We start from the raw sequence: 13,634 nt of genomic DNA, 5'->3' as shown, positions 1-13,634 counted from the left end.
CCCAAAAAAAAAAAAAAAAAAAAAACCTAAAAATAGAACTACCATACGACCCAGCAATTCCACTCCTGGGTATACATCTGAAGAAAAGAAAAACACTAATTCCAAAAGATAAATGCACCCCAATGTTCACTGCAACATTATTTACAATAGCAAAGATATGGAAGCAACCTAAGTGTCCATGAACAGATGAATGAGTAAAGAACTCAGTCATAAAAAAGAATGAAATTATGCCATTTGCAATAACATGGGTGGACCTGGAGGGCATTATGCTTAGTGAAATAAGTCAGACAGAGAAAGACAAATACTTTATGTTATCACTTATATATGGAATCTAAAAAAAAACAAAGGAATGAATATAGCAGAAATAGACTCACAGATATAGAGAACAAAATAGTGGTTACCACTGAGAAGGAAAAGAGTAGAGGCAAGACATGAGTAAGGGATTAAGAGGTACAAACTACTACATATAACATAAATAAGCTGGGACTTCCCTGGTGGTCCAGCAGTTGAGACTGCACACTCCCAATGCAGGGGGCCCGGGTTCAATCCCTGGTCGGGGAACTGGATCCCGTATGCCACAACTAAAGATCCCGCATGCTGCAATGAAGATCCCGCGTGCCACAACTAAGACTCGGCTCAGCCAAATAAATAAATAAATGTTTTTTAAAATAAAATTAAATAAATAAGTTACAGGGATATATTATACATCACAGGGAACATAACCAATATTTTAAAATAACTTTAAATGGAGTATAACCTATAAAAAGTTTGAATCACTGTGTTGTACACCTGAAACTAATGTAAATCAACTATACTTCAATAAAATATAAATTTTTTAATTTTTTAAATAATAATAAAAATTTTTAAATACTAGGGCAACTTTGTTACTAATATATGCCAGAGAATACAAATCTTCAAAAGTTTCCTTATCTACTTACTCTTAAACCTCCCTGTAACGAAAATCATACCATCAGGTTTCAGTGATGACCATTAAGTTTATAATCATCTACTCTCAATAAAAGAGCCACTTTCAAATTTATAAGGAAGTTGACATAGGCTCTAAAGATAAACCTGAAAATATACTTTAGATATAATATTGAGACAAAATATGATCAAGAACAAAACTCAGATTGACTCCTGTGTATATTACAGCCATGTTCTGAACTGAGTAATATTAGTATTTTTGGTAATGTAGGGATAGTCTTGAAAACACACACCTGTTACTTCAATGTATTGCTATAACTCCCCATGCAATACTATAATCTTAAACCAAAACATTTTTCATAACCTGCCATCTTCTGCATACTTAAGTACAAATATCATGGGCTCTAATGTGAAATACCTTAATTAATGAAGAAAAATTCAAATAATACACTTCCTACTGAAGAACTATATTCAGATGAAAAACAGAAGGTATGTACATACATTCCAGTCTCTCCAATGAGAATATCGCGTGTATTGAATTGAATCCTTAAAATAGAACTCTAGCAAACTAAGAGTTCAAGTCAAAGAAGTAGGGACAATTTGAGCAAGAGAAGAAAGCACAGATATCAGGGGACTATGTTGCTAAAAAAAAAACCAAACTACCTCACCATCTGTTGTTATATGAATTTTTTTTAACAGAAGACAAAGCGATTCTCAAAAGGTTTAAACTGTACTCACACATTTGCTAAAACTCACCCACACTGAAGTCTAACAATTAGCCCATCAACTATTTAGCAAATATAAAATCCCTTACTATTTTCTGATGGGGATAACCCTGACCACCTATTTAAACCAGAAAAGAAATTTAACTATAAATTTAACCACATGAAAAAGAGAAAAGAGCACAGAAAAGGAATGCTTTAAAAAGATGCTTAACTTCCCAGACCTTTAGACAATTTTGTCTAAAACAACCTTGATTTACCTTTAAATCAGTGAAGACAAATAGAGATTAGTTTTTCTAACATTTATAACTGAAAATTTCTGACTACCTTAACTTAAAATACAGATTTTTATTAGAAGGAGGTTCAGTTTCAGAGAATCTGTTAATCAAGGTATTTGTATGATCTAAACTGTTTCATTACTGCCTTTGGCTTCAAGTTTAAGTAAACACCAATGTCAAAAGGAAAGAAATCAAATTCTTGCCCAGGATACTGGTTTTAAGAAATCGTTAAATAATCTCTCTGTAAAGTAACTGCTTCTTATTTCTCTGAATTATCTCACACTAAAATTTGGGTTATGTGCCATAAATGTTAAGCCTAATACATATTCACTTAATATATGTATATATTCATATACTCACTATGTTACTTCGTTGGGAAAGCCTTCCCAAACCCACCTCATGTAACACTCTCTAGTAACGTCCTGTACTTCTTATTAGCACTTACCACAGTTGAAATAATTTTTTGTATATTTCTTTTATCTTCTTATCTTCCCCCTTAACTGTAATGTCCACATACATCTTGTTCCCCCTACCCCTATATTTCTGACACATTGTAGGCAATCTGTAATATTTGAAGAGTAAAATGAGGATAGGAAAGACAGAGAAAATGAAGATTCATAGTAAATACAGTTACAGTAACACTCCCTGGGATCCAAATGGAACTATGAGCACACTCTGAAATTCAGTCTGATCCTGATTAATTCAGTGTCTCCTGGGCTTGAGAGTTTCTAAGAAATAGGTCTGAAAAAGTTGGCCCCGTGTCTACTTTTTTCAGGGTTTAGAAATCAAAAATGATCAGAATAAGTCTCCTTCCATCATTGCCAGTAGATACTGAATCCTTCAGGGCAACTCCCAAACTGGACTAGTGACAATCCAAACTCCAAGGATCTAGTTAGAATCAAGAAATCAAGGCAACCTGACACATGTAATGAGTCAAAAGACTATACAAAATAAATGATAATAAGTTGAAAACACTGTAAATTCAGCATTCTTATAAAAGGAACCTACTCAAACCTGATGATACTTGAGCCAGCATTCTTCCCACTTTTCACACTTTTTCACACATACATTCATTTCAATTAATATTTTTCAACGCTGCTGAAAGCAAAATTGCTTAAAATCTGCATTCATTCACTTCAGTTGATTCTCCTCAAGCATATCTGAAGGAGAGAGCCTCATATACAATTTGTAACATCAATTTACAGTACCAATTTGATTCGCTAATAAATCAGGCTCATTAACAAATATTTATTAACTACACTCCTAGTTTTCTCAGATGAAGCAGATACATCTCACACTAAACATGAAGGAAAAAATACACCCAAAAAATCACAACACTCTTTTAGAGGAGATCAATTAGTAGAAAGAAAGCTAAGATAGTGATAAATCAAAAGACAATTTAAAAGTTTGACCTCAGATCAACAGAGATTAAAACAAATCTTTAATAAAATACCACTGTTATGATAAAATAGTTTAACACCCTTAATCATCAAAGCATCAACTAATATGCATTACTATGTGCCCAGTATAGTCCTTGGGGATATAAATATATTTCACATTCACTATATTATATAAGTAATGAAAAACTGTATCAATACATTTTTAATTAAATTTTTTTATTGGAGTATAGTTGATTTACAATGTTGTGTTAGTTTCTGCTGTACAGCAAAGTGAATCAGCCACACATAAACATATATCCACTCTCTTCTAGACTCCATTCCCATAAAGGTCATTACAGAGCAATGAATATAGTTCCCTGTGCTATACAGTATGTTCTTATTAGTTATCTTTTATATACAGTAGTGTGTATATGTCAATCCCAATCTCCCAATTTATCCCCCCCCTTTCCTCTTTGGTAGCCATAAGTTTGTTTTCTACATCTGTGACTCAGTTTCTGTTTTGTAAATAGGTTCATTTGTACCATTTATTTTAGATTCTACATACAAGCGATATCATATGTTATTTGTCTTTCTTTGTCTGACTTACTTCACTCAGTATGATAATCTCTAGGTCCATCCATGTTGCTGCAAATGGCATTATTCGTTCTTTTTTATGGCTGAGTAATATTCCATGGTATATATGTATCACATCTTCTTTATCCATTCCTCTGTCAGTGGACATTTAGGTTGCTTCCATGTTCTGGCTATTGTAAATAGTGCTACAGTGAACACTGGGGTGCATTGAATTATGGTTTTCTCCAGATATATGCCCAGGAGTGGGATTGCTTGTATCAATACATTTTGTATAAATTTATTTATTTGTTTATTTTTGGCTGCATTGGGTCTTCATTGCTGTGTGCAGGCTTCTCTAGTTGTGGCAAGCAGGGGCTACTCTTCGTTGCGGTGTGTGGGCTTCTCATTACAGTGGCTTCTCTTGTTGTGGAGCATGGGCTCTGGGCACGTGGGCTTCAGTAGTTGTGACACACAGGCTCAGTAGTTGTGGCTCGTGGGCTCTAGAGCGCAGGCTCAGTACTTGTGGCACACGGGCTTAGTTGCTCCATGGCATGTGGGATCTTCCTGCAGCAGGGCTTGAACCCATGTCCCCTGCATTGGCAGGTGGATTCTTAACCACTGCACCACCAGGGAAGTCCCTACCAATACATTTTGAAAAGACTTTCCAAGGGCTTCCCTGGTGGCACAGTGGTTGAGAGTCCGCCTGCCGATGCAGGGTACACGGGTTTGTGCCCCGGTCCGGGAAGATCCCACATGCGGTGGAGCGGCTAGGCCCGAGAGCCATGGCTGCTGAGCCTGCGCGTCCGGAGCCTATGCACCGCAAGGGGAGAGGCCACAACAGTGAGAGGCCCGCGTACCGCAAAAAAAAAAAAAAGACTTTCCAAAACTTTATTTAGCTCTTTATTAAGCAGTCACTTCAATTAACTCCCCTTCTCAAATTATCACCTAGCACAGGCCTGGTACATATTCAATAAATAAATACTTAATGAATAAATTATAAATCTATTATTAAAGTCTTATACATTTTTTATCACTATCAAACCTTATACAGGTAGATCTATGGAACATAAGTTTGTGTTCCAGCCTTTCGATCCAGGTTGTCTTGTCATAATCAATAAAAGTAACTACTTACATGTATATTGCTTACGCACAATTTTGAGGCAAGGTTTTTTTTCTCAAGTCATAATTCATGAAAAGAGGAAGCCATACTACATTCATTTACCCCACAGACATGTTCATTTTTTGACAATCTGTTGTCCAATTTATTCCTCAGAAATCAAGAGCTCTCCATACTAAATAACAAAACTTAGATTCAAAATTATAAAATAAATCATGTAATTATATCTGGACAGAGGTGAATAAGCAAAGGGAAAAATGGTATGAAATGCAATCAAGCAATAGCCATGGCAAAGATTTCACATTTTCTGAGATGGAAAGCCACCGGAGCGTTCTGATTCATATTTTTAAAAGACATGAGATAGGTATTTGACCCCCATTTTACAGATGAGAACACTGTGGTTCACATACGTTAAGAGACTTGCTCAAGGTCACAAAGCTAGTAAGTGGCAGGACTGAGATTCAAGCCCATGCTCTTCCCACCTCTTAACAATACCTCCCAAAACTCCCTGCTCAACACTTCTCTGCAACACTTTCTTCTCCATCTCTTCATACCTCTCTGACTGCTTCTTTTTCCTTTTTCCTCCACTCCAAAAATGAGCATTTAAGTTGTCTTCTCTTTCTAAACCCTTGCTGACCTAAAGACCTCTCTTCCTTGTTGACTTACCAGGGCTTCAACTTTCATCTCTATCTTACGACATAAAGAATATGTCATAAGAATAGAGATGAAACCTTAATCTCTATCCCCACCTTTTCTCTAGAACAGCAACTCTCCATTTCTCAATGCCTCTTGGTCATTTTCCACCCAGATATCGTACTAGTAGCTAAAACTCAATATGCCCCAATGCAATCCAGCATATTTCACTGAAGATATTTTTCCAAAGCACTACCTTGCACATATTCCAATAAACGAGGCTTAAAATCTTAGAGCTTCATTGGATTCCTCCCCCAGCTTTACATCTGAGTCACTGAATCCAAGATTTCTATATACCACTGCCAGATTAAGCTTTATGAAATAACTTCAAGCATACTATCCCTGTTGGCCACCTTTAGCAATTGCCTACTACAACAAATAACGTCCAAATTCCACCTGCCATTCCCCAAAGCACACCATATCCTATTCTACCTGAATGTCTTTGTTCAAGCCATTCCTCTCCCTTATCCCCCACCTGTTTCTACCTTTCCAAATCCTGTTTTCCCTTCAAGGCCACTAAAATGCCATCTCTCTCATTAAGTTTCCCCTTATCTCCCCAGCCAAATATGATCTTCCACCTCCATCTCTCAAACCACTTTAATATGTACCTTACGGTATTTATCGCAATGAATTACAGGATAATACATGCCTAGTCTCCCCTCCTTCTTACAATATAAGAAGTATGTCCCATTCATTTTTTTTATTTTCCACCATACCACATAGCACACAGCTGCTGTACACAGCAGCCTGCACATAGCAGACTCAATAAGTAACTGGTAAATGAATAGGGGACAAATATTCCAATACTAACCATCAAGGTTCAGATATATAATATTACTAAACCTAATCATCAAGTCATCTCCCCTCAATTTGTGTATATTTTTTCATCAATGTTTATCAGCAATAATCATAAAAATATTTTAATGAGCCAAAAATTCATGAAAAATATAATTTTCTAAATAGTAAATAAGAGGTCTGGTTATTCAGAATAATCTGTACCACAGTAAATCAACTAGAGAGTTGGTTATGAAGGCAATCCAATGGAAAAATCTGTCACCACGGGGATGACCAGAGTGGATTTGGATCCCTAACTTCTCCAGGTGTGCTTCTCTCTCTACCAAAATGAATGATTCTATTGAAGAGGATAAACTTTCCCAGATAGAGGATCACTCCATTTGATTTGAAAAGAATTTTCTAGTGACGAGGCAAAAGGAACTAATGCCGACATTGAAAAATACTTATTAAGGATTTGTTGAAGGCTTTAAAATTTTTTTAAATCAACCAAATATCCACTTTAATAAGAATCTACTGACTCAGAAACATGAATAGCAATGGATCATAATTATTTAGATCCTATATTCCAAGACTTATTAATTTTTATCCCTGATTTAGGATAACTAAAGGGGCAAACGATAGTAAAGAAGATTTGGCCAGCTATACTCAGATAGATATATCTACTACAGAAAAGGGTGAGTTATGAAAGTGTTTAGTACAATATGTCTTCAACTTTCAACTAGAAGTAATGTGCTGGAAGTGTGCTTTCTACCCAACAGAGATCAGCCAAAGAATACCAAGAAGTCACATAGAAAAACAAGTTCAACACACTCACAATCTCTTGTTGATGAATAGGAAAACTCATCATTTAATTGCTCAGTTGAAAGACAAAGACCAAATGACTGTTACACCTCCAAAGGGATAATAACAAATCCTGTAAAAGAATCATCATTTACTTATTGACTAGTAAAATAAAATAAGCCCCTCACCTCCACCCCTAAAGTAGGACTCAGGGAAAACTCAAAGGGGAATTAATCCATCATATTTATAAATTCCATGATCTCCAAATGTCAAATAATTCAAATATTCTCAGCAGTTTGTATTCCTTAATGACTTTGGTTTCTCTCTTTTTTTAAGTAAAAAACAAAAACAAATGGCCTATTATCAAAAATTTCAAAAAGTCTCATTGCTGGACTCATTTTCTCTACCTGCTAAAACACCACCTTTAAAAACTCAGTGCACACTACGTGCCAGAAGCACTTCATTTATTATGCCACATTTAATCCTCACCAGGGCCTCCAGAGTTAAAATTTACCGAAACTGAGGCTTAGAGTAGTTAGGTAATTTGTCTGAGGTTACCCAGCTAGTAAGTAGTGAGCTAGAATTCTAACATAGGCAATTTGATCCCAGAATCTAGGATCCTGCCTCCTAAGTCATACCGAAATACAGAAATCTGAACACCATCTTGTAAGTGGAGTTAAGCTTGAGAAGTTTTGTAGAATTACCATTTTTTCCATAAAATAAAACTGTGTGAGAACATTAAAAAAAAAAAAAAACTCCACCACTGAAATTTTAGTCAGTGGTTTTCAAGCCTTTCGCAACTAAAGACTGTCCATAAGTTGTTGTTGGTTTTTTTATTCCTAAGAAATCCAACTGCTGCTTATGTGTTTATGAACTTACACTCTAACAAGTCTGTTAAGATTATAAAATTCAAGGGGAGTAAATATTAAGTAAACATTTTTATCCTCTGAAGAAAGGTGTAAACATCTGAAGGTCGCTGAAGAAGCAGGTTTTTAAATCATTCCTTCCCAAAAGCGTGAAAGGCTCTACTCTGAAGTCAGCTAACGATAAATGCCAGTACCCTAATCTGGAGGTCCTGTGGAAAGACACCAGGAAAAACATAAGAAAGATCTTAGAACCACCTGAGACAACTGAACAAGCTTTCCTTTTAGAAAAGGCACCTAAGAATTTAAACAGCATAGAGTCCATCCTCCTAAATGGGCAACTGTGTATTCTAAATTTGCCACAAAGTACCAAGGGCACTATGCTTTCATTAATTTTAGTGGTAGTCAAGGGTTTAAACAGTTTAACAACTGTTTCATGTGAATGTGTGTAGTGATGGGTACCACTTATTGTGAATGTGTGGCAATAACTATATTCAAACAGCTTCCTCAGCCGCATAGCACAGGGAGATCAACTAGGTGCTTTGTGACCGCCTGGAGGAGTGGGATAGGGAGGGTGGGAGGGAGGGAGACGCAAGAGGGAAGAGATATGGGAACATATGTATATGTATAACTGATTCACTTTGCTATAAAGCAGAAACCAACACACCACTGTAAAGCAATTATACTCCAATAAAGATGTAAAAAAAAAAAAAGACAAAAAATATATATAGCTTCCTAAAATACATTTTTGGTACATACATAAATTATTAGCATACATTACAACATATGTAGGATTCTTTAAAAAAAAAAACTACATCAAGTAAATTGATGATGTTTTTTACGAATCGTGAAAACACAAAGATTCACTGTGAAAAGGAACAGTCCATCTACATTTCAACATGGTTTAAGCATTAGAAGGTGAATACCAAGAATAGCTGTAGATACCAAGATGAGAAAAGCATGAGAGCAGATGTATAGAACAAGAGAGCAAACCTGGGGACCTCCCTAGTGGTCCAGTAGCTAAGATCCCATGCTCCCAATGCAGGGGCCCCAGGTTCAATCCCTGGTCAGGAAACCAGATCCCACGTGCTGCAACTAAGAGTTCACATGCCGCAACTAAAGATCCCACATGCCACAACTAAAAGATCCCGCGTGGGACTTCCCTGGTGGCCCAGTGGTTAAGACTTTGCCTTCCAATGCAGGGGGTGCAGGTTCAATCCCTGGTCAGGGAGCTAAGATCTCACGTGCCTCGCAGCCAAAACAAAACATTAAAAAAAAAGAAGCAATATTGTAACAAATTCAATAAAGACTTTAAAAATGGTCCACATTAAAAAAAAAAAATGATCCCACACAATACAATGGAGATCCCGCGTGCCACAACTAAGACCAGGCACAGCCAAATAACTAAGTAAATAAATTAAAAAGAAATTTTTTTTTAAAAAAAGAGTAAACCTGAAAGGAACAAAAGGGATCAGTTTAGTACAACACACATGGTAATATTTCAAATGAAAAGCAGATATACAAGCAGATATATATAGGCTCCAGAAAACACTCTTGACTAAAATTTTCCCCCAACCCAGCTTCCCTTAAACTTCTCCTTTTCTATCAATGATGGCAACAGCATCAGACTTGAAATCCTGGAAGCATAATCAAGCCCTCACACTGCCCTAATATTCTCAGTCTCTAAGTCTGTTCGTTCTTCCTATGAAATGCCTCTCCTGTGAAATGCCTCTCAAACTGCCCTTCCATTCTCTCTGGCACTACCTTAGACCTGCCAAATACTATCTCCTCACTCCTGAATTATTCATGAATTCATTCATTCATACCTGCACTCATTCAGACACTTCCTGAAGCACCTACTGAAGTACCGTGTGCTAGTTCTGAATACAAACCACCATTCTAACGAGAGGTGGAGACACAGATCGTAACGAATGCACTATTTTAATAACAGCAACGCTTGATTAGGGCGCCACTACATGATAGCTGCTATTCCAACACACTATTATCCCATTTAAATCCTCACAACAACCCTAAGAGATGGGTATAATTATCTTCTGCAAAGCAAGGAGACTAAGGCTCAAAGAAGTGAGATAATTTTCCTAAGATCACACTGCTAATAAGTTGCAAAGTAAGATTCCACGAGAACTGATTCTTTCTACCACGTGAGTGAATCTACTGCATCAACTCCTAAACAGTCTTTCCAATCCAGTCTACCCATTTCGACCAGATTCATCATCTGAAAGCACCATTCTGGACTTGTAACCCCTTAGTTCAAAAAAAAAACCTCAATGGCACCTTTAGCCTGGCCTTCAGTCTTTGAGTCAAAAAAAAAAACACCTTTCCTTTCCCTTACTCGCTCTGAATCTTGGAAACTGCTTAATGTCTCTAATCTTCAGTTTTCCTACCTATGAAATGGAGATAAGACAGAGTTGTGTAAGGATTAAATAAGAGAAAATACGTGAAGGTTTAAGCACATGAGTGTTCAATAAATAAGAGTTGTTATTACTCATATAGCTACACACAAAACTTCTGTTTCAGCCAATCAGTACAGGTACTACTTTTACGAAACCACTTAGATTTCTGCCTCAATTCACACTATTCTCCCTCCGCTCCATTAAGAATAAGTATCCTATAAATATCTAATACATGAATCAATACATGAATCAATGTCTGTACCTCCTTATCTTCAAGGCCCAAGTCAAATGCTACTTCTTCCAAGAGCCCTCCCTAGCCGCCCTCAATGAGCTTCACACCTAACTTAAGTGCCACTGAGAGAATGAGGAAGAAAAAAATGCCGAATTATTCAAGACGTGTTATGAACTAGAAAACATGATACATCTTCAGGGCATTATTTCACTTAATTCTCACAGAGAAAGACAAAGCAACTTGCACAAAGTCAAAGAGCTAGTAACTGATGAAGCTGAGATTCAAAATCAGAAGTGGCTGATCCCTTTTAAAAGCCCACTTCTTCCCACACCACCTTGTATCTTGGTACCCTGGATTACACATTTAATCAACAACTACCTAACACTGACAGTGAGCAAAGTGTTGGTGTATGCTCTAAGAGCCCCAGCAACCCATACAAATACAACAAACAAAACTGTCATGAAATAATGTTTATCCATACCACCTGCAGTGGACTCTAATTTTTTTCTATTCTCTTCTATTTCACTTAAAATAAAATACTGGTCAGTTCCCGCTAATTTTACTTCACAACCACTCTTGAATAGCGACCCAGCTATCTTGTAATACAGATATTACAAGGCCAAATAAGATCGAGAATCTGTCCTCAAGAAGTATTTAATCTAGCTGGAGACATAATGGCAAAACACAAACTTTTCTTGACCCGCCCCCCTTGACCCCAGCCCACCTACTGGAATAGAAGGTGGGCTTCTATTGCTCATGTTCCTGTTGTCCCCCGAACTACCCTATCAGGAAACATAACCAATAAATTATCTAGGCTGTAAATATGAAAAACATCAGGCCCTCAACAAACAATTGTTGAATGAATGGATGAATGAATATGTGAGGTACAATAAAAGTGCTATGGATTTTCAGAGGGAGAAATTACATACCATAAACTCTCTCCCCACATACCTCATAATCCTCTAAGGGAAGGAACAATCTCTTTGTATTACTGAATACATCAAGAGCGCAATCATGTTTGTAGATATTCTATTAAAAAAAAAAAATTGAGCTACGGACTGGCCGCAATTCATGTGGAAAAGCAGATAAACATGGATCTTGGCCAAAGAAAATCAAGGAAGACATTTACAGCTCCAGTGATAAGTTTATTATCAGCCTTTACTCTAGATCCTTACTATTCAAACTGTGGCTCTTGGTCCAGAAGTATTAATATTACCTGGGAGTGTGTTAGAAATGCAGAATCTCAGGCCCCACCCAGACCAACTGAATCAGAACCCCCATTTTAACATTCTCCCCCAGTGGATTCCTAACACACATTAAAGTTTGAAAAGCATAAGTATATATGATACAAATGAACTGGCTTCCGCAAGCTCAGAGAAAGTTACCATCTTCTCTGTTATCTCTGTAATAAATAATCAGACTTTTCAAGAAGTACTACAGATATGGTCATGACACACCTTCAGGAATATTAGGGTATAAATCTAAATCATTACTCAATGAGAAGTAAGAATTGACCATCCACTGAACATTGGATGGAACTTTTAGAAAACATACCAAAAATAAATATACCTTTGCCTTCTTAGGACACAGGCTCTATTGGGCAAGAAAATAAGAGAATGAACTTCAATAGCCAAAGCGATAAATCTTTAATACCAAGGATGAGATTATTGAAAAAAAAAGAGATGCTGGTGAGAACATTTAAGAACAAACTTCTCTAACAATACGTGATACAAACACGTATTTCCAAATATTCTCTATTTAAAACTCCAAACTTAGACTGCCCTACAGGTAAAGCTGTGTAATGAAGGGCCTACCTGACATTAAGTCAGATCTCCTAAACATTTTTCACTGACTCAAAGACTGGAACCACCCTTTAAAACACCAAGCAAAATCTCAACCAGGAGATCACTTTGTGAGCTTGCAAAAACACTTGCAAAACCCTCAAGCTACAATCTTCTCATCCCAAACTGAGACAAGATCTGAGGCCATAGGGACTTGATGTCCAATATGCCCTTAAAAAAAAAAAAAATTGGGGAGGAGGGCGCCCAGACAGGGGGAATTAGATGAGGAATGACTGCAGGCCATTTCTCATCGCCTCGCTGACCTACAACACCTCTCCACAGGGCAGGAGGGAGGGAAAATAACGCAGGCCTCTGAACTCAGAATTTTAAGGGCCCCAAACTTAATCCTGAAGTTGGGAACCCATCTTCTCCCCAACAGGCATTCAGATGACAGCTCAACTTCTAATTCCCCTCCCCTTCTCCCGCCCCCCGATGGATCTGGGATATCCGCCCCTCGCGATCTCCCCCCATCCCATCCACCGCCGCCAAAAATACCCGGACCCCTCCCAATGAGAAATCGACACAGGGCGAGTGCCCCGGGCCCCTCCGGAGCACGACTGCACGCCCTGGCCCATTCTCCACACTAAACTCGCCCTGGGGGAGGAGCTGATGGGTCTCACCAAGTACAGGGGAGCATAGATCTTCAGGGACTCCTCCAGGGCGCCCCTGGTGATCTGCACGAAGGAGACCCCACAGGAAGGGTGCCAAGTGTGGCCGATCTCGTAGCAGTTATGAGGGATGGACTTGCTGAGGGCCGCCATGACGAGGAGCCGCGCGCAGGGGCCGGGAGGTGGTGAGCCGAAGCTCTGCAAGGAGGAAGAGGGGCGGGCAGCGAGCGCCCAACCGCCGCGGGCTCTCAGGGCGTGCCGGGGGTAGGTGCGGAATAGAAGGGAAAGCTCAAGCGAGCGGGGTTACTCTGGGCCAAAGTCCTCCGAGGTTGAGCGCTCGGCGCAAGGCAGCTCGAGGGGGCGGGGCGCGCATCAGGGAGGCGGGGAGAGGCGGAGCGTGCGCGCCCTCAAGCGG

General features: G+C 38.3%; 1 protein-coding gene across 2 annotated transcripts in view; it reads right to left on the bottom strand.

Annotated features, from left to right (window-relative positions):
* TMEM135 (transmembrane protein 135) overlaps positions 1-13,463 on the bottom strand; it is a 243,075-nt gene extending 229,612 nt beyond the window's left edge. The window contains exon 1 of one of the 2 annotated variants that reach the window (XM_007448843.1): positions 13,232-13,463. In XM_007448843.1, the coding sequence (XP_007448905.1) occupies positions 13,232-13,372 (141 nt within the window). In that variant the 5' untranslated portion in view covers positions 13,373-13,463. The remainder of the gene's footprint in view (positions 1-13,231) is intronic. The other variant, XM_007448842.1, reaches the window with a different exon arrangement.
* Between the last annotated feature and the right edge of the window lie 171 nt (positions 13,464-13,634).

Source organism: Lipotes vexillifer, unplaced genomic scaffold (genome assembly GCF_000442215.2).
Source record: "Lipotes vexillifer unplaced genomic scaffold, Lipotes_vexillifer_v1.1 scaffold771, whole genome shotgun sequence".
NCBI classification, from domain to species: Eukaryota; Metazoa; Chordata; class Mammalia; order Artiodactyla; family Lipotidae; genus Lipotes; species Lipotes vexillifer.
Note: the sequence above shows the minus strand (reverse complement) of the source record. Positions and strands in the feature narration are given on the sequence as shown.